Source organism: Chinchilla lanigera, unplaced genomic scaffold, assembly GCF_000276665.1.
Source record: "Chinchilla lanigera isolate Chin_1 unplaced genomic scaffold, ChiLan1.0 scaffold00030, whole genome shotgun sequence".
NCBI lineage: Eukaryota > Metazoa > Chordata > Mammalia > Rodentia > Chinchillidae > Chinchilla > Chinchilla lanigera.
In genome coordinates this window covers 3,009,031-3,031,150 of record NW_004955431.1, presented here as the reverse complement: position 1 = coordinate 3,031,150, position 22,120 = coordinate 3,009,031, and the positions used below count along the sequence as shown (strand labels likewise).

The following is a 22,120-nucleotide window of genomic DNA, read 5'->3' as shown; positions in this document are numbered from 1 at the left end:
CGGAGGGGGTGGTGTCACAGCCGGCCCCGCCGGCCCCTTTCCCCGCGACGAGGAATCCGCAGTGGGGCGATTCTCCTGCTGGGACCCGGGCGCGGCGACCGGGGCGAATGGCATCCTTCTTGTCCTACCTCTGATTTTAAAAAGCCTCCCCAAACTGCTTTATTTAAAATGACTGTTGAGACCTGCTGTCTTGTGCTCGTAATGGCTTTTTATTTATACTTGCGGGCGAGACAATATAAAGCCTCCTGCAGAACTGTTGTAGTTAAGGATTACAATTTTATGAAACAGTTTTGTAATCATGCTTTAAAGAGACTCACGGTCTCATTTGCTTTAAAGCCCTTACAGGGCAAAAGCTGAGCTTCTGAAATGGTGTGTATTGTGGGCCAATGATATTAAACGCTGGAAGTATATAACGCCAGAAGGCATGGAAAAATGGTTGAACCCTGAAGGGAGTTTATAGCCACCTTCAAACTTTAGAGCGAATCCCGTTGAAGTAATCCCTGGATGAATTTCACCCTTTTGAACTGTTTTAGTGTTGAGTGTGTATATTTAAATGCTGTCAATATCGCAGTTCCTGGGTGAGCTAGCTTTTAATCCATTGTGTGAATTGCAGTGTGTTTATGAGTACGTGTACACAGATCTTTTTTCCTTATATGTTTTTGTCTATTTCCTTGGAGAGGAAGCATATCATCTTTTTTTAAATTTTCAATTTAATTACACAATCTATAGCGTCTACTGGGAAGGATTTAGGGGTAAGATTACTATTCAACAGTGCTCTATTTTATATCTATATCTATATCTTCAAAGAGATTTCTTCTGCGGTGATTTTTTTTTTATGTCTGTAATCCAAATGATCAAGTTCTGGGAACGTCAGAAAAGGAATACGGATAAACACCAAAGCCATCAAGGTTGTAGCTTTAAAAAATGTCTGAAAGTTGTAAATTAAAATCACCAATATGTATCGGGAGGAGTTTGGCCCCATCTTAATAAGCGGGATCTGGGGAGTCTGAGACAAGGTCCTCCTTTACCTAGAGGCATTGTGGGGAAGATGAAATTGTGAAGGGGTATGAAAGACTTTTGTTTTTGTCGTTACATTCCTTCTGTGTGTACTATAAACAGTCATGCATAAGAAGCAAGGTTTGGGTCCTACAGGAGCAAATCAATAGGATGCTTTTTTTTGGGAAACAGCGTGTTCCATCGTTTAAAAAAAAATCTTTTAAAATTTTCACATTTTGTATATGTTGACTGTACAAGAGGGATGTGGTGAGTGTTGGCTGAATTTAAACATAACTTCCTAGAGAGGAATACTTCCCATCAATTCTGTATTAGACCCACAAAATGGACTAAGATTTAAAAAGTGTTTCCAAGTACACAAGATAGACTTACCTTCTGAAAACTTTGCAAGGATGGAGGAAAATACAAATAAATTTAAAGAAGAATGTACATGCCCTATAATTGTACTATCTAAAGATAACAGTTCATATTTTTTCTGTACAGATTTATTTGATTCCAGACTTTAGGTAGTAACCGTTCAGATTGTAAGGAATACTGTCATATGCAAATGTAGATCTTTTTTTTCTTTTGAGACAGGGTCTTGCTCTGTAATTAAGGCTGACCTTAAACTCACTATGTAGTCCAGGCTGGCCTTGAAGTGGAGAAATCCTCCTGCTTCAGCCTCCTGAGTGCTGGAATAACAGGCATAATGCCACCATGCCAGGCTAACAAAACTCTTGATACTGGTTCTAAACTGAAGAATGAACTAGTGGACTGGGTGTGGTGGCAATCCCAGCACTCAGGAAGTTGAAGCAGGAGGATTTCTTGAGTTCAAGGCCAGTCTACAAAGTGAAACCCTGTGTCAACCCTCCCCCCCCACACACAAAAAAGAGGTTAGTGAAGTTATCCAGATTCATTGATTCTTGAGTTTAGGTAATTTGAATAGCAGGAGTTTAAACAACTAGGGATACATCTATATATTTGAGTATTAGAAACACTTTTAAAATGACATATTCATGTGTACATAATAGCAAATTGTGTGTAAGGTGTGAAATGACTTCAGGAAGTGATCTAGTCCATGGAAGCCTATTCTCAGACCTTTCCTGAAGTGTGATGTCTATTCTTCCTACAGCTCCAGAAAGGAAGACTTCAGGGGTTTTTTTGAAATGTAGTTCACAGGGTCAGCTCTTTGCTGTGATAGTCTTTCTAATGCTTATGAAGAAGTTAGTTTAGGAAGTAGACAAAGGTTATCTGTTCTCAGATGTTTCAGTCTTAAACTCAGTTGGTATAGTGAAGACGTGTAGTGGTGGCGTTTACAGATATGATGGATCGTTTCCAAAGATGACCACCAGGAATTCTCTTCCCGTCCTTTGCTTGACTACTTGCTCTTTCCATCAGGAGTGAGTGTGTTTCTGCTTCATTTGAATCTAGGCTGGCCTGGTGACTTGTTTTGACCAGCAGAAAAGGTGTAGAAGTGATACTGTGCTGTTCTAGGCTTGGTGCCTAAGACATGGCAGCTTCGGCTTCCACTGTCTTGGAAGCCGCTGTACAGATGTGTACTGGGTATAAAAGCTCCGGTCATGCTAGGTGGAGGAGGAAAGACCACTGGGAGTGTCCCATAGACATGAGGTTTACTTCAACCATAACCAGACTGCGTTGTCATGAGTAACCCCAGCTGAATGCACTCAAAATACAGATCTAAGATAAATAAAACACTTTTTGTTTTGAGCCACTGAGTATTGGGGTGTAAGTTACTTAGCATAGATAAGACTGTTGGTATCAATCTAGGTTATGTATGAGTTATTCCTAAGATGTGAACCCTGATACAAAATTATGAGCAACATACGCAGTAGCATGATTTAGTGATAAATCTCTAAATTAACTAAATGTATATTTCATGTCACATGGGAATGTATTCGTTGAACTAAACTGAAAATTTTGGCATATCTCATGCTTTGCAAGGTAATGGATTAAATCAGAATATCATTTCCTTTTGTGTATGTGATTAGCAGTTTGTAGTGAATATTTTGTAGTATGATTATCTGAAGTGTTTTAAAGGACTGACCATTACTGAAATGATGCACATGTGATGTTTCTCTTGCAGTTTGCCATTTGATGAACTCAGCACTGTGTTTGTAGTTATAAACCCATCCAGTAAAGGTGGTAGATCTGCACTGAACATACATATGAGAGATGCTCCATCTTCAAAGTGCAAGGAGAATGAATCAGTCATTTCTAAGGTGTATGTTACAGAACTTTAAGCAAACAAAATGGTGGTTTTCTCAGGAACACGTCTATCGCTGTCTTTAAATGGGAAAATCTTCTGAGCACCTTTCTATTCCAGTTGTGGTTACATCAACTTTACAACTTCCTGGAGAAGAAAATCTTCCTGGAAATCAAAGGGTACTTCAAAAGCCTGTGGTTGTCAACTTGTTCTGAGCCTTGCTTTACCTTCTTGCTGGGTTTTCCTGACTAGTGCTTTTTTTCAATCCTCCTTGGTTGCTGCTTTAGATTCTCTGTTATTTTTTTTTGTTTTCCCCAAATTGTTCTAGTCCACAATTTATTGTTCCGTCTCTTAAGGAAATGCCTTGCCTCTTCACGGGGAAAATTAAGTAACCTCTGAAGAGAATGCCAAGATGCCACCTCACACATTGGGATAGTTTTTTTTTGTTTTTTTTTTTTTTTTTTTTTTTGAGACAGGGTTTTATTATGTAGTTCAAGCCAGCCTTGAACTTACTATGTAGTCCAGGCTGACCTCAAACTCCTGGCGATGCTCCTGCCTCAGCCTCCTGAGTGCTGGGATTACAGGTGTGCACCACCACACATCCACAGAGCCTGGGATGGCTCTATTAAAAAGACAAAAACAAGGGTTAGTGAAGATAAGGAGAAACTGGAATCCTTGTACATTGCTGGTGGGCATGTATAATGCAGAAGAGAGAACATAGGTGAATATTCCTTTAGTTTGTGGCTCCTAGCATTTGAACATTTTTTTCTTCCCAGTACTGGGGTTAAACCTAGGTGTTTTCCCTGACCTGTAGTCCCAACTCCTAAATATTTTATTTTGAGACAGGTCTTTGCTAAGTCACTGAATTGCCTGAGCTGGGCTTGAACTTCTGATTCTTTCCCCTTAGCTCAGGGTGCTGCTATTTTAGATGTGGGCCATCAGGTCCAGCTGCTCAGGTTTTATTTAAACTTTTTTTTTGATCCAGCTTATCTTTCCTTCCTCTCCTTGTGTTGGAATGGAAGACTGTCCCCAGGTCTGCTTCTCTTATATCTTTGCTGTTTTGCTGTAGAGCCATTATCTCCTGCTTTGTCAGTGACCTCCTTTGGTCATTATATGCTGTCCTGTGTTTGACTGCTCTCTATGGGCTCTTTCTATTAGCTTTTTTTTTTTTTTTTTCTCTTTTTTATTAACTTTTAAACACTGAAGTCTAATGTGTTTCAAGTGAGAAGATTACCAAAAATTGTCCCTCAACTCCATCTTATTCTGCAGTTGGACGGCTTCTCTGTTTTCTTTCACTCCCAAATTTCTGGAATGCAGTGCTTATACTCATTGTTTCCAGTGCTTCATTTCATCTGCTCTTCCACCTGCAGTGTGACTTCTGCCCACAGCCTCGTGAGCCCCGCGAGCCTCGTCCTGTTGAGGTCAGTGGTGATTCTCCTCGTTAGAGCCCGTGGCACTTCCCTGTTTGGTGTCTCAGCATCATTTGACACTGGCGTACTCCCTGTTGGTGATTCTCATGTCCCTAAATCATGGCCCTGTCCTCTGCTGGTTTTCCTCTTCCTCCCTCTGCTCCTTTCAGTTTCTTCTGTGGTGTGCTCCCCATCTCTTTCCTTTTCGAGTTTCTTGAGTTGTGCCACAATCCTCTGCACTTCTGACTCCTTATACTTTGGGTGGAGTATCTTCTAGATGATCAGACGTCGGATGGGTGATTGCTTGTCAGATTTCTAAATCTCCAGTCCTGATCTCTCTCTCTTGAACTTTGGATTTGTAAATGTATTGGAATGTGTTTGCTTTGACCTCCCACAGGTACCTAAACCTTAAAATATCTACAGTGGTCCTCACCCCTCTGGAGCCTGCTGTGTTTTCTGTTCAGCTTGTGGCAGTCTAGTCTTCTCAGGCAGAACATCTAGGTGTAAGTTCTGAGTGTGCCTTTCCCCTTGTCCGCCGCCCACCTCCTAGCAGCCAGTCATACCCCGTGTTCTCCCCGTCCCTCCTGTAGGCGTCTAGTCCTTTCTTTCCTGGATTAATCTAGTTACCTTAGACTCCCTCAGCACTCCTCACCCCGCCTGGTCTCCACATTTGGTCAAAGTGATCTTCAGAGACCTACATCTGATCATGCCACTCCCCCTGCTTCTACCCTTCAGGGATTATGTGCGGCTGCTAGGAGGAAGCTTGAACTGCTTGGCTATAGCCACCCCCGCCTTCAGTCCCTCCACTAGACCTTTCTTGGCGCATGTACTCACTGTTACAGGAGCCACTCAATTCTGGGCCTCCGTAGCCTCTGAACTTCCTCATCAGAGTACTGGCCACAGTGTGTGAGCATCTCTGTGTGTCCAGATCCCCTCACCCCATGGAAGCTGTGCTGAAGGCAGGGGCTTCTAGGGTTGGCCTGTGTCCTGTTAGTGAACATTTATGGAGTGAATAGAGTTCACGGTTCTGTCTATACGTTGCTATAATTTTATTCTGGCTTTAACTCATCACAGGGTACACCTGATACTTTTTTATGTAGCCTGGTGCAGTGGTGTGATGTGTATTTCCACATACTTGGGAGGGTGAATCACTTCAGCCTGTAAGTCCTAGACCAGCCTGGGTAACGTAATGAAACTGTGTCACAAAAACCAGCCAACCAAACAAACAAAAACAACCACACAAAACAAACAAAGCACCTGTGACTAGCAGACAAAATCGGTTTCAGAACATCCACATAGGAAAGGTTCATGAAACCGTAGGTATGTTTAAGCTTGAACTCATCAGAAAAAAAAAAAAAAATCTATTATTGTGTTGTATTGATTTCTTTAAATCTTTGACCCATCTGTTTTTGTTGAGTGTATTTTGTGACACCTATATATGTGTTACAACAGAGAACAAAATCAGAAAAGTATAGAGATTTTGGGTTTCCTTTTGAAATACAAGTATGTGGAACAGCAGTGCTTTTTAGAAGATCACCTTCACAACTCTGTATGTTACTTTTTGTTGCTAATATTATTGCTACTTGGGTTATTTTTCCAGTGTGAGCACAGGACCTCCATAGAATTATTTCTTCATTTACAGTGAGCTGTCAGATACTCTGTGCCCTAGAATTGCCAGAAGCTTTTGGACAATGACATGAAAGCAGCCTTACCAGTGATAGGGCTGAAGTATTATTGCAAGTTGTGCTTCAAGTCAAATAACTTTTTGGCTGTTGGGAATTGATAGTTGTAGGACTTTGTATCTTCCTCTTAAAATAGGGATGAATTTGAGCAAAATGAGGAAGGCAAAGGGCAGCCACAGCCAGTGTTGGGAAATCTATGACAGTAGTCATGCTAACTTTACATGATGGTGGGAGGGTGATCTTTAGTCACCTGATAGGTGACTGCAGCTGCATCTTTATGAGGGCTGACAGACTATTTTGAGAAGGCTGATTTTCAGGCTTCTTGGTCTTGTGGAGTTTGTCAGAGTTGAGGATATTCTTTTCATTATTCTAGTTCTGTGAACTTGCAAAAAGAGAAGTGGAGAGCAGCTCTTCTGGCAGCTAAGGCAGTGACAGAATTAGTGCTCCAGCAAATCTCTGAAACTTTGCATTTTATTTGCAGCGCTTAGAGAATGGGTGAAGTAGTTTAAAGTATATTTTTGTTTTGAAATGTTTGAGGCTAATTCTGTCTCCACTTATCTGGACCTAGGCATTGTACTAAGCACCTGCTTAGTCTCTGAAAGTCCATCAGAATAGGTATGAAAGAAATGGGCATGAATAACATGTGGTTTTTCTGTTATTCAAGAAGTGTTTTGAATTGCTTTTACTGCAACATAAATGGATGGCACAGTTACAGGGTTATATTCCAAAAAGTTTACCCCAAGCCTTAGAACTCTTACTTGAAAGTGTGTTATTTACTTTTCTCTCCTTGCTGAGACAAAATACCTGACACCCAGAATTAACAGAGGAAAGGTTTATTCAGCTTATAGTTTGTGGAGGTTTCATTCTGTAATCAGCTGGCTCCAAGGCAGGGTGGCATGGCACAGGGGCAACACTTCAAGGCGGCATAAGACAGCAAAAGCAGCAAGAGCAAAAAGGGAGAACAAGCCTCTTTTTTCTCTTTATACTGTACGCTGGCTATCCCCCACACCAAGACCATCTCTGGGCGGTCCTCTTGCACAGGCTCAGAATAAATACAAAGTAAGGACCCTGGCTCCCTGCTGAGTCACATAGTTAACCTTCTAAACTCTCAAGTTGACACAATGAACAATATCCTAGAGCAGGAAGGGCGTGTCCTTTTCACCCCAGGATGTAGAACTGCTGAGTTACTTAGTTAAGCTTCTAGACTCCTCAAGTTGACACAGTGTATCAACCATAACAATGTTTTCCTGAAGTTGAAATACAATGTACTCAAAAATAGAGAAGAGCAGGATATGCTTGCAAATGCCTGTAATCCCAGCTCTTTGGAGGCTGAAGCAGGAGGATCATGAGTTTCAGCCTAGGCTGTTTAGGGAGATCCTATCTCAAAAAATATAAAAGGGCTGGAGATGTAGCTCAGTACAAAGGTCCAGAGTTCTATTTGCAGTACTGGAAAAAAAGAAAAAAAGAATGCCATGTCTTTAAATATTTTTTGCCCCAGTGGCAGCTTCCATAGACAGAAAAGAACACTGAAGACCACTTGTTCTTGGAAACTAGATGGTCTTCACTGAGGAAAGGCTTACATTTATTTTACCATCTGTTAGAATGTAGAGAGTTTGGTTTCTACGATTTCTTAATAGTTTTCTGGAGTGTACAATTTTTTATGGTGGTTACTATTTTGCAAATAATTTTTTCCCATTTAATACATAACATATATTACGTGGGCAATATACTTGCATGTGTTGTATCCTGTTTGCTTAATTTTCCCAGTTGTTTTCACATTCTAGGTTTTCATTCATTCAGGATCTGACTTTATATTAGATTTTCAGCTCCTCAGAGGCAGGAATCATTATTGGGGTGTTCTTTACAATGTTCCCAGGACTCTTGTTACCTAGGGTTATTGCAAAAGAATCAATAATGTATGCTGTTGTTTTGTTCACATTATCATGTAATAGTGCTTATTTTGGAGTCATGATAGACTTCCAGTATTTCATTAGATATAAATAAATTCCTATTTTAACTAAAATCCACACTCATCCATTTTATAAAGACAGAGGGTGTCTATTAGGAATCTCCACATATGCTCAGGTGCTGAAACTTTACAAGCTTCTTGCAATCAGAAAAGAAATGGTTTTGCACATTTAGCGTTATTGTTTCTAATAGTCCAAACCTGGCTATTGCAGGTATGCTGAAGAATGGCTTGGCCATGTTAAGTGGGTCCCTGAGGGTCAGTTTCCACCAAAAAGAATGGTGTCAGCTTACTTTGTGCTCCACTCCTGACAACAGAATGTAGGTATTAACCAGCATTCTGAAGAGTTACTTACCCTATTTTGTTCTTTTTCTTAGAAAGTTTTCAGGCTAGCAAAAGGCAGGTCCAAAGCTGAAAAGTCTTAGCAGCATCAATTTCCTGGTGCCAGGAGTTCTGGTTAGAATAGTCGGGGGGACTGAGATCTACGTAGAAGCCACAGGTTCACAGGTCAGCACTAAATTTCTAGTTTTAATATTGAGACCATTATTGCATCAAAAGCAAAATTCTCCTATACTGTTTATTTATTTTCTGATTTTCAAACTTCATAAACATCTTGCTAAGTAAAATTCTTTTGCTCTTCCATCCTCCCTTAGTACGTGGCTCCTAGGGAAAGTAAAATCAAATGATTGGTTATTGCTCTTGCTTCAGCCCTGCAGTTCTAAATGTAGATTTCTAAAATTGGAAGGTCTGTGTTTATCCTACTGGTTGAATTTGCTTTTTAAACTACGAAACAACCTTTTCTTTCCCTCTGCCACAAACTCTCTTCGGAACAGTGCCATCACCAGGAGAAGCCGTCTAGAGAGTGGGATATTGATCAGTGGTGCTGATGGATGGGAGCGAATCACCTGGGGACACAAGATGCCTTTCCAAGTGCCAAAGAAAATACAGAGATTCATGTGGGTAGAGGGTGTTTAACTCTTCTGCCTCTGCTTGCGTTTATCTTTTCTGTTTTTCTACCCTTGATTTCTCTCCATACAGTTAAAAAGAATCACTTATTCATCTATTGCCCGAGTCAGTGCTATTTATGAGAAGGTTTTTCCTTGATAAAATATGGGTTATAAAAATAGCAAAAAAATTACCATCTTAGTGAGGTAGTTCAGAAGTAACTATTTAATATTATTGACATGCTAATTACAGCTCATCATTTTTGTGATTATCAATCAAGCCCTGGGAAGACCTGTCATCTTAGCAGTTCATTGAGTTTAGTTTGATTGCTCTATGTGCTAGAAAGTTCTAGGAAGCATTATGTTATCCTTCTTTTACTCTTTAAAATAAAAAAAAAAGTTCTAAGAAACTATTTCTTTTAAAAATATTTCATTCAGAATATCCCTAACCTGACTTTAAATTTATAAGACAGAATTAATAAAGTATGATTGTACTTTTCCAAAAGTAATTTTAGAACCTTTCTACATTGAATTTTAAAAATATATCTTTGAGTTTGTTAATTACTCCATAGGGTAATTATTTGATTTTTAAAATTGTAGATTTTTAAATTATAAATGTAAAACATACATTACATGGCATATGCCATTTTAAAGAATACAGTTTAGTAACTCTGTACATTCACGTTGTGTGGCTATCACCACATGTATCTCTCAGACTTTCCCATCATCCTGAAATGAAACAGTATGCTCATTTAATAACAGCATCCTATTTCCACCAACTCCCCAGTTCTTGGCAGCCGCCACTCTATTGTCTATGAATTTGATTGTTCTAGGGTTCATCCGTCCTTCCTTCCTTCCTTTCATTTATTTTTAAGATATGTAATTCAGATTAGCCTTGAACTCACTCTGTAGCCCAGGCTGGCCCCAAACTGGTGGTGATTCTTCTGCCTCAGCCTCGCAAGTGTTGGGATTACAAGTGTGTGCTACCACGCCCAGGTTCTAGGGTGCCTTATGTAAATGAACTATACAATATTTGTCCTTTTGTGCTGGCTTATTTCACATTAACACAGTAACTTCAAGATTCATCTATATTGTAGCATGTAACAGTTTCCTTCCCAAGGCAGAATTGTATTCCATTGTATGTGTGTACCACATCTTGTTTATCCATTCATCTGTCAATGAACATTTTGATTGTTTCCATGTTCTGGCTGTTGTGAATAATGCTGCTGTGATCGTTGGTATACAACTATCTGTGTAAGTCCCTGTTTTTCATTCTTTTGGGTATCTATTAGGAATGGAATTGCCTTTGTGATGGTTAAGGTAGAATGTCAGCTTGACTGGGTTTGGAATCTGCTCCTGGGATCAGTTAGAGCACGCTTCCGGGTGTGTCTGGGTGGGTCGTGAAGGTGTGACCCTGGGGTCTATACCTGGTTCCTCACTCCCTCTCTGCTGCTGCTCAGCTGGTCAGCTTCTCAGCCACCATAAACTGTGGCCCTTTGCTTTGCCGTGCCTTCCACCATGATGGCCTTGGAGCCAGCCAAACATGTACTCAGTCCCCTGGAAGCATGAGCTAAGTCAGCTCTTCTTTAAGTTGTGGGGTTTTGGGTATTGTGTCCCAGCAATGGAAAAGCTGACGAATAAGGCTAGTACCATGGTACCTGTAACATTTTATATTCCCATCTTCTATGTTTGTAGCTCATTTTACAGATTTTGCCAGATATTCGACCACTCTAGGTTGTGAATCTATAGAAAGAATATATTTTTAAAAATTTAACAGCTCAGGAAGCAAAACATAATACAAATAATAAAAATTTCATTTCATTTACAATATTTTTTTTTTGTGGTACTGAGGATTGAACCCAGAACTTTACAGATAGCATTGAGCTATCTCCTCAGTCCTAGACAGGATCTTGCTAAGTCACTAATTTGCCTGGGCTGAGTTTGAGCTTGTGATCCTTGTGCCTCAGCTTCCCAGAGTGTCTCAGCTTCCCAGGCATAGGATACCATGTCCAGCTCAAGTATTTATTTTTACTGATCATATAATATTCTAAAAATTTGGGAGTATATTTTCAAAATGTAAAGAAAGAAAATGTCATCTGTAATCTTTTCAGAGGTATGTTTTGGCCTATTTTTCCTACATTTTAAAAATTATAGTTACACATTGTCTGTTATTTTATAATGTAGCTGGTACAGCTACATCTTCCAGAATACATTTTTGTTGGATTTTGTTTGTTTCTGAACTTGGGGATGAGCACATGGTTTAGTTGTATTGTACTTTTTGTTGGCATCTTTCCCTGGGATGCTTCTGTGGCAGTGGCTACCATTTAGAGCGTGACTAGTACCACAAGAAGGGAAAGCATTGGGTTACCTTTCTTAGGATACTAGTTAAGCACTGCTGAATGCCTACCAAGATGTATGCCTATCCAGGAAGGTTGAGTTGAGCAGGTCAGGTAAAGATTCTTGCTTATTAGCAGTGCCCCCTTAATTCTTCAAGTGAATCATTCACATCTTACTATTTGAAGCATCTGAAATACTCTGCAACTTTTGGTATGGCGATTTAAGTGATGAAGCTGAGCATGGTGGCGCAGGCCTATAATCCTAGCACTTGGGACGCAGAGGCAGGAGGATTGTGAGTTTGAGCCCAGTTTGGGCTATGTAGTGAGTTTGATGCCAGCCTGAACTGCATAGTGAGACCCTGCCTTAAAAAAAAAAAAAAGGACAAACTGTATAGTCCTTTAAGATGAAATTTAGACAGAGCAAATATATTAATACTTCTCTTTTAAGTTTAGGCAAATTTAATGGATGTCAAAATATCACTGTCCTAATACTATTTTTCTTAACCTTGTATTTTTAAGTCGTTGTTCGGCACACAGTTCTTAAGCCCAATGTAGATATTATAAGAGATCAAATCCTAGTTAACTTTTAATGATTCCACCTGGCTTAGCTTATTGACATGGCAGTATACACTTTATAATTCTTCAGATTGATAGAATCATGATATTTAGTATGACCTTTGTTAGTTTTGCAGTACTGGAGATGAGTCCAAGTGCTTCACTCTGAGCTACATCCCTGTTATGGCTTGTGTTAGATGTCCCCTCAAAGCCTCATGCGGTTATAGGTGGGGCTTTTTCAGAGGTGGCTGGATCTAGAGTATGTGACGGTGGAATTGATGGATGGTGCAATGCTAGGATCAAGGGCGCTAGGGTTATGGGTGTGGGCTATCCATCCTGAGTAACCTGAATAAGATACAAGAGATGGAAAGAACTGTGGTCAGCCCTTGCTTGCCTGCTTTGCTACCTTCTGCCCACCATGAACTCTCTCTACAGTGCCTTTTGTCCTGTGCCACCCTTCCTTGGCGCCAGCTAATTATGGACTGAAACCTCTACAAACGGAGCTAAATAAACCTTTCTCCCTTGAACTGTGGATGTTGGGTGTTTCGTCTCAGTGAGACAACAGTAACTAGGACAATTCCACCTCTTTTGGATTTACGATCTTGATAATTTGCTGAGTTGCCCAGAAGGGGGTTGAATTTCCTATCTTACCTTAGAATTCCCAGAGTGCTGAGATTACAGGTGTGTGTCACCATACCTGGCTAGCACATTTTTGAAAAAAATACTAGCAGAAGTGCCTCTGCCTCTGGGAAAATATAGTAATTATTAAACACCTCAACACTATAATCAAATCGTACCAAGGACACTGGTAATTTTGAATTACTCAGCGTGTTGTGGTGGTGTACATTATGCTGTGTTGCCTTAAGGTGGAAATACTGCACAACCCATTTAAGGACCCTGTCTTTTTCTGTATGGCACAGAGTGTTCCCTGGATTTTTGGTTTTTCTTTTTGGAGGACTAGAGACCGAACCCAGGGCCTCATGCATGCTGAGCAAGTGCTCTACCACTGAGTTGCATCCCCAGCCCTACAGTGATTGCTTTTGAGGAGATGGTCAGAGATGGTAGGAGAACTTGCTTTCCTGTATTCTTTTGTACCATTTGGAAGAGTGTTTTATATCATGGTGTTATGGCTTGTGTCTAGATGTCCTGGCAAAGCCTCATTTGGTCGTGGGTGGGGCTTTTTCAGAAGTGGCTGGGTCTAGAGTGTGAGACTGTGGAATTGATTTATGGTGCAGTGCTAGGCTTAAGGCACTAGGATTAGGGTGTGAGTGTTGCCTGCCTTAAGTAGCTTGATAAGATAAAAGGGGCAGAAAAATCCTGTTATGGTTCGCCATGAACTGTTGCCTTTCTGATGTGCCACCCTTCCTTGGGGCCAGCTCGTTATGGACTGAAACTTCTACACACTGTGAGCTACGTAAACCTTCCCCCTTTAACTTTGGGTTTCGTGTATTTTGTCTCAGCAATAAGAGAAAAGTAAGACACATGGTTATGCATTTTTGCTCTTAAGTCCTTTGCCTGTCCCCACAAACAGTGTTTGGGAACATGGATACATACTCATTTATGCACACTTGTCAGAATACTCAAATGTTGTTCAAGTAATCTGGCTGTGCAGTGTGGCAGGGAATAGTATATTTTGATATGCTTAAGCCTCTGGATATGTGGTGTGATGCTTTTTGCTCACTCTCATCCTAGTTGGTGCTGATGGGAAACAATCTCTGGGACGGTGGGAAATGAGGTGTTGACTAAGCACATGCAAGGTACTCTACATGCGTCAAGGGAGGTGTGGGAGCCAGAAGAAGCTTGGTGCTGAGCCTGTCTCTCTGGGCTATTTTTAGACATCTAAGAGGGTGAGGAGGAAGGAACTTTAAAAAGTTCTGGTCTTCATCAGGAAACCCTATTTTTACTCTATTTCAGTTTCCAGTAGTAAGAGCCGGAATGGAAGTTCACTTGCCATCATATGATTCGGTACTATGCAGACCATTGGAATGTCTAGACATTCTTTTTAACCTTACAAAAAGTGGAACCCTGACCAGGATTCTTTATACAAAACCCTGTAAACGGATGAAGTTTAGATTTTTTGTGGAAGCTTACACATCTCTCTACTTGCAGGGTGTCATTTGAGCTAACTGCACCTTGTATGAAGAATACAGTATAGTCATCAATTCACCACCAAGATTGAGGTGAACTGGCTTATCTTTCTTCATATGACAAATTTTGTGAATGTGAAATGAAATGTGATCAGGGAAATTAGAAACAATATAATATTTTCTTTTATGATTTCATCCAATAAATCTTAAGTAAATGCTTAAGATTTTAAGCAGTGAATGCTGCTTAAAATTTTGCCCACCCTGGGCTGTCTAGGGAATGTCACCTTGCCGTCAGTAAATAGTAGCTTCACATGGCAGTGATTTTCTACAAAGGATAGGGTATTTGGGGTATCCTGGGGGTGGAAGTGACACAGTGGAAAGGTAAAGAGAATGCTTCTGCATTTTAGTATAAAGATACAAACACATTCCTAATTGAGAATTATTTTGGACAAATTAATAACTTAATTTGAATAGTTGAGGGAAACACCCATGAGGAGAGACCCTGGTTATATCCAGGTTGCATTTCTTTGGTATCTGCCATCTAGTTGTATAAAACACATGTGGAACAGATAAATCTGACTAGTAAGTGGGCAGGACAGATAAATGCCTGGTTCTGTTATACTGTGCTCTTGTTACAGGAAAAGGCTCAGGCTTGAAAGTAGAGAAGGATTGCTACAGAAAGTGCGTAATCTGCTAAACCAAAGGTAAGTCATTCGTTCTGGAATGAGCTTTTTATTGAGAGGCCTTTCTTTTAAATTTGCTTAATAGTTATTTAATTTTTTATTGGGATCGTTTTTGTCTGTTCCAGCAGAGATGTCAGCTTATTTATAGGAATTGCTGCAAGGCAGAGTCATGGTGGATGTAGGCAAGTGGCCAATCTTTACTCTGCTCTCACCTCAAGAAATCGCATCTATTCGGAAAGCGTGCGTCTTCGGCACCTCAGCCAATGAAGCACTTTATGTCACTGACAATGATGAAGTAAGACTGCAAACTGGGATTTAGTTTGCGGCTTCTTTTGGGGTTGGACTTCAGATCATGCAGTTTGAAGACAGAGAAAAGGTGCAGGATAAAGAGAACCTGAAACTCAGGAAGATTGTACCTTTGACAAAATTTCTCTCTTCTTGATTTGATACTCCTCTGCCCATAATGTAGACAAATAGTGTACAACTTAAGTAACCTCAGCAGAGTTTGAATTTTTCTAAGCAAGCATATCAGTCTCTTCTTACCTGCTGAGCTATCAAATTGAGTTTGAATGTGCCTTAGAGAGAAAGGGAGGTGGATTTTATGTTTGTTTACTTCTTTAATTTTTGGTAGGGGGATTGAACCCAGGGCCTTTGCACTGAGCTACATCCCCAACCCTTCTTAAAATTTTTATTTTGAGATAGGGTCTTACTAAGTCACTAAGTTCTTGGGACTGGACTTGAAATTGTGGCCTTCTGTCATTAGCCTCCCAGAGTGCTGGGATTTCAGGCGTGCACCACGGTGCCTGGCTGAGAAAGGAGCTTTTAATATAACTTCAGGCCAGATAACTCAGACAAACTGTTTGTTTTCTAGGTCTTTGTGTTTGGACTGAATTATAGCAACTGCCTAGGAACTGGAGATAACCAGAGTACACTCGTACCCAAGAAACTAGAAGCCTTATGTGGAAAGAAGATTAAAAGCCTTAGCTATGGAAGCGGCCCCCATGTTCTTCTCAGCACTGAAGGTAAAGAGGAAACAAATCTAGTTTTTCAGTTTGTTGAAAATCAATTGAATCTAAGCCAAAGGGGAGGTAGGGCTACATTCAGTAATTAATTTTGGATTGTTTCTTAATTTCTGAGGGAAGCACAGAACCAGGTAAAAATTAAATACTTCATGCCAACTCTGGAATAGCCATGAGATGTCTTGCACATTGGGCAAACTTCTTCAGTTTCAGACTCCTTATGTAAAGTTGCGGAAAATTGCATGTGGCAGAGAAAGTGGTCTTGCCGAGTGTGGTAGCGCACGCCTGTAATCCCAGTACTGGGGAGGCTGAGGCAGGAGGATCATTGCAAGTTCGAGACCAGCCTGGGCTACAAAGTGAGCTCAAGGTCAGCCTGAATTTCATAGTGAGACCCTGTCTCATAAAGACAAAAAAAAAAAAAAGAAAGTGATCTTTCTAGCCTGATTTTTCAATAAATTTATGACTGCAAGACAATTGGGAGGATTTTCTTGATGCATCTTTATAAACACAGATAATACTGGTTTGCATTCTCTCTCTCTCTCTCTCTCCTGAAACTTTGAGAAATCCTACTTTATTCCTAGGCATTCGTATGAGTGTCCTACTGAAAGAATAGGGCTGCAGGCAGGTAGAGGGTAGATTCTTGTCCTGTCTTCTCTGCCTTCTGAAGATCACTAAAGGAGGAGAGTAGACCTTCTTGTGGTAATTTATCTATGCTGTGGGCAACCAAACATCTCGAAAAACTTGTTCCATATTACCTAAGTTTTTGCTGCTGTGTTTTAGGGCCATTACCTACTCTTACACAGAGGACCTCAGTTTATATCCCTTCTGCTCTGTGTAACCATCTTTCTGCATCACTCTGCCCTTTTCAAATAAATACTGCCTTATAAACTAGTTCAGCTGTCATCCAGTGTGACCTAAGGATGTAAGGTTTTCTGAATACACACTGATTTTAACTCATCCTTATGTATTGAGACACATTTTCGTAGAACACGCATACTAAAGCATATACTACATTCAAGTCCTTGGTTTTTTCAAAATGGTGACCTTAGGAGAATATGATTTACTTTTGGAATTATCTTCAGACTCTAGATCCTACTATTTTAATTATCTTAAGTGTTACCTTTGTAATAGAAAAAATTGTGGAGATATTTTTTCTTTTTGTGTTTAATTCAGTTTTGACTTTCATAATATATTTTACACAGCACACATTAAATATGCTGTATGTTGTGTGCCTAATGTATGCATACCATATATTTACGTGTTTTATGTATATGATATTCAGTCAATCGAATAGTTTTAAAAATAGCTTAACACTTTAAACCATCAAATGATACTTACCGGCTTTTTAGTGAAAGTCAGAAGTGCTCTAGCCCCAGCCCTCCTCTCTCCTAGTAATTATTCTTTAAAAGGAACCTTTTTTTTGAGACAGGGTTTTGACATGTGGTTCAGGGTGGCCTTGAACTCACTGTGTAGCCCAGGCTGGCCTCGAGCTTGTGGCAATCCTCCTGCTTCAAGCCTCCCTCAAGTGCAGGGGTTGCAGGCGTGCGCCACCGTGCCTGGCTCGGTTCCTATATTTCTGCGTTTTAATGGCATCCTGCTTGGATTACACCCTCATTTGGGTGAAGCGAATCCTTTAGTAGCTTCCCAGGGAAGGGATGTGAGAATAATCCTCGAGACTGTCTTAAATGTCTTTATTCTTCCCTTGCCAATGTCTGTCCGTGTTTGGCTGGAATTATAGGATGGGAATCCCGTTTCCTCAGAACCTTGAAATCTTGGCACCTTTCTAGTTTCAAAGTTGCTGTTAAGAGTCTGTGGCTTTTCTTGAGTTTTCCTGTTTTATGTATGGCTGTTTTTTCCCTCTTTGGAAGCATTAGAATTTTTTTCATTTTTCTAAGTGTTGTGAAGTAATCATGATTATGCTCTGGTGTAGGTAATTTATAATTTGTTAGTCACTCTGTAAACCCTTCAGTCTGGACATTCCTTCATTTCTAGAAATTTTTTCATGTAGCATTGTATGGATGATTTTACATGTTTTCTGTGTTCTCTTTTTGGGATTTTTATTAGAAGAAAGTTAGAGATTCTAGCCTGAGTTTCCTAATTTTTCTTGTATTTTCTTTCCTGTCTATGTTCTGGGAGATTTCCTCAACTTGGTCTTAAAATGCTCATATCAAATTTTAACATTTCTGATGTTATATTTCCAAGTGCTCTTTCTTCTCTAGATGATCCTTTTAGAGCTCCCTATAGAGTTTCATGAATTCAGTATGTTTTCTTTGAGGCTATTGATAATTATAGATTATTCTGTATTTTTAAAGGAGAAAAAATTTATTTTGGCTCACAATTTGTAGATGTTTCAGACGATTGTCTCAGCTGGCTCCATGGCAGGGCATCGTGGCAGAGGAGAAATGGCTCGTGGCAGAGCTGCAGGACGCAGAAGGAGAGATCAAGGGAGGTGGAAGGGAGGTATAGGCTTCCAGCCCACGTCCCCAGTGACCCACACCTCAGACCAGGATTTAGCTCCCAACAGCACATTTAGCTATAAGCTCATCAGTAGACTAGGCATCAATAAAGTATCACACCCTCATGATCAGTCACCCCCAAAAGCCCCACCTATGAGCACATGAGGCTTTGGGGAACATCTAGATATAAACTGAAACGTTTTGTTCCATGTTTCTCTTTATGCAATTGTATTTATTCCATCTCTCTCTCTCTTTTTTTTTTTTTTTTTTTTTTGTGTGTGTGTGTGTCTTTTGGAGACAGGGTCTCACTGTGCAGTTCAGGCTGGCCTTGAGCTCACTTTGTAACCCAGGCTGGGTGTGAACTCTCAACGATGCTCCTGCCTCACCCTCCCCAGTGCTGGGATTACAGGCGTGCGCCACCACGCCCGGCTTAGTCCATCTCTTAAGAGTTGCCAAAGTCCTATCAGGTTCAGCATTGCTTAAAAGTCCAAGTCCAAAGTCTCCTCTGAGATTTAAGTAAGGCAAACTCTTTGCTGTGAACCCTTATAAAAAATGGTGAATGCCTGTAAGCCCAGCACTGGGAGGCTGAGGCAAGAGGATCACCATGAGTTTGAGGCCAGCCTCTACTACATAGTGCGTTTAAGGCCAGTCTGAACCACATAGTGAGACCTTGTCTCAAAAAAAAAAAAGTTCCCTTCCAACATACAATGGCATAGGATAAACATTCATATTCCAAAAGAGAGAAATAGGGGTATAGAAAGGAATGAGACCAAAGCAAGTTCAAAACTCAGCAGGGAAACACTAGATCCTGTAGTTCCATGTTTAGCACCCTGGGCAAGTTGTGGTGAGATGTGAAGTCCGAAGGCCCCGGGTAGCCCCTGGTTGTAGCAGCCCTTGTGGCCTCTGTCTTGGACTGGCTTTTCTCACTTGCAGTTTTCTTCACATGGCCCACTTTGCTGGCTTTTCCAACATCTTGGGATCTCCACTGTGCTTTTGGCTTCACTCAGCTTCATGCACTGCCCTCACAGGGGCATATTGTCGCCTTCCAGGCCTTCTAAAATCTGCGTGGAAGCCTCCCTGACTCCATAACCCTTGAATTCTGACTATGTGTAAAACTAATACCATGTGGATGATGCCAAAATCTGCTGCCCGCGGTAGCCATAGCCAAGGCCTTTTGCATCTTGCTGGTGGTTGCCAAGGCTTCTGAGTGCCTGGATGCTGAGCACTGTGAACTGAGACGTGGAGAAAAAGTTCTCTAGGTCATAGGCTGTTATTTAGACCTGTGATGGCAAACCTTTTAGAGCTTTCAATGGAAACAAACAGCCAGCTGTGGCACACTACCACAGGTTCGCCACCACCAATCAAGACCATTTTCTAGGGGCTGGGGATTTAGTTCAGCGGCAAAAAGCGCCTGCCTGGCAAGCGCAAGGTCGTGAGTTCGGTTCCCGGTACCGGAGAAAAACCAAAAAAAAAAAGACCATTTTCTAGGTAATAAACTTATTACCCAGTATATAATATATCCTACCCTGGTGTTCTCTTCCCAAAGCAAAGTCTTTCGTTTTTGCAATTTTGAGCCTGCAAGGGTGGTGGCAGTGGGGGCTGCTGCTGCTCTTTTTTTTTTTTTGGGTGTTCGGGAACAGGATCTTGCTCTAAAGTATTGTGTACCACCACGCCCTGTGGCTTCTTTTTAATGCTAATCTTTTCAGCTACAAAGCTCTCTTTCTGCTCCAACTTTTCAGGCCCCAAATTTACTAGAACTTCCTTTTTGGACATGTAATTTCTTTAATAACACTGGTTGGGGTGGGGCACAATAAGGTTCTGGGAAAAACTGGGGAAGTTCCCCATCTGTGGTCAGGCAGCAGTTTTTTCAACCATAGAGGAGAGTTTTATCTGGTAGTTCCTTAGGCACAACAATACTTGGATTTGTATTTAGCAGCTGATGGCTTAGATGTTGGTATAAACATTTATTAGTATTTACTTATTTTCTTACCTTAATTATTTTAGATGACTAAAGCGTAAGTATAGTTCAGAGTTAAGCCATACATCAAGCCACATACCAAGCAAAGACTCTTGAAGTTATTCTACACAGAAAACAATGGACATTGTATACATAAAACCAAAATTTTAAGTATCTTGATCGGCTAACATCCTAGATGAAAACGTGTCACCAACTTTAAGAATATCTTTACTGTTTTTCAGTATCTGGAATTATTTTTTAACTTCGTATTAGTACATAGTTGTTGTACATATTGATCACATTCATCATAGGGAATTTGTAGCTGTACATAATATCTCTTAAGTCTTCTTTTTTCCCATTCCCCTCCCCTCATTCCAGCCCTTCTTCCCTTCCCATTTACAAAAGCTTTGTTTCCATTTTTCCTTCCATTCTCCTTTGTTTCCTCCTTTCCCCCCTCCCCCCCCCCACTCCCTTGTTCTCCTTCCCCTTTGAACACGTTCTTCCTACTTCCCAACATCTAGCTTCCCTCACGTTCCTTGTTTACCCTGTGGGTTCCATACACAAGAGGAAGAGTGCAATGCTTAAACCTGTGTGTCTGATTTATTTCACTTAAGATTATGGTCTCGAAGTGCATCTTTTTCTACAAGTGACTAAAGTTCATCCTTCATTGCATAGTGGTTCTCGATTGTATATAAATACTGTGTTTTCTTTATCCATTTATCTTTTGACGGGCATATGGATTGTTTCCAGGATTTAACTATTATACACTGTGTTGCTCTAAACGTGAGTATGCAAATGTCACTGTGTAAAGATGCTTTTAACTTTTGGAAAGGTACCTAAAGGGACCAGCGGGGTCAAATAGAACCTCTAGTTTTAGTTTTTTGAGGAATTTTTGTACTGATTTCTGTAGCGGTTGTACTAGTTTACCCTCCTACTAGCGATGGAGAAGGGTTCCTTTTTCCCCACAGCCTCACCAGCATTTGTTACTGGTTGATTTCTTGATGACAGCCATTCTTTCTGGAGATGGAATCTCCGTGTTGTTTTAATTTGCATTTTTCGAACGACCAGTGAAGGGCATCTTTACTCTTATCTCACAAAGCAATTTAAATTAGCTCACTGTTCAGCCGTGTGAACAGAAAGCACTTGGGCTATTATCGTGAGTGTCTTGTTTATTTATACGGCAACTTAAATAGCCCATATACCTGAAAGTTAACACATAGAAATACACACATTAACCTAATCATAAATAATCTTTATGTTACCAAACCTTAAGGTTTTACCTACAATCCTCATGTGGAGCCAGCAGCCCCATCTTGTAATGTTTTAGGGAGTTTGGCTAACCCCCAAAACCTGTACAGTCAGGTTTTTTATGGAATGCCCCAACAGAGCCACAAATTGATGAGAACAAAAACGAAAATAAAAATGAAATTGATATGAGCTCAGAAAGACTTTAATGAACTTTAACCAGTTATTAAAACAGATTAACAGGCAGATGAACAGAAGGAAAGATGTAGAACACATAAAACAATTATATTTAATTGGAGTGTACTCCTAGATATATTGTCCATGTTGAATTATGATAAATTTTTTTTATAGTTTTAGGCTTAAAACTATAAATAGACTAGTCAGAACTTTTCCTAGGGGGTATCATAGCACTTTTTAAGTGAATCATAACAGAGGTCTCTTGTCATAAGTTACACCAATAAAAGTCAGAAAGAGGAAAGGGCAACACTGTCAGAACTTGCAGTTGACGAGTGCACTGCGAAAGGATTTAGAAAGGCACATGAAGGGGCTGGGGATTTAGCTCAG

General features: G+C 40.4%; 1 protein-coding gene across 4 annotated transcripts in view; it reads left to right on the top strand.

Moving 5' to 3' along the window:
- Rcbtb1 (regulator of chromosome condensation (RCC1) and BTB (POZ) domain containing protein 1) overlaps positions 1-22,120 on the top strand; it is a 104,383-nt gene that overhangs the window by 49,515 nt on the left and 32,748 nt on the right. The window contains exons 1-5 of one of the 4 annotated variants that reach the window (XM_013515750.1): positions 5,106-5,129; positions 14,219-14,289; positions 14,835-14,900; positions 15,008-15,174; positions 15,751-15,901. In XM_013515750.1, coding sequence (XP_013371204.1) covers positions 15,049-15,174; positions 15,751-15,901 — 277 coding nt within the window. In that variant the 5' untranslated portion in view covers positions 5,106-5,129; positions 14,219-14,289; positions 14,835-14,900; positions 15,008-15,048. Of the gene's footprint in view, positions 1-5,105; positions 5,130-9,210; positions 9,231-14,218; positions 14,290-14,834; positions 14,901-15,004; positions 15,175-15,750; positions 15,902-22,120 lie in introns of those variants that run through there. The other 3 variants (XM_005387597.2, XM_005387596.2, XM_005387595.2) reach the window with 3 other exon arrangements.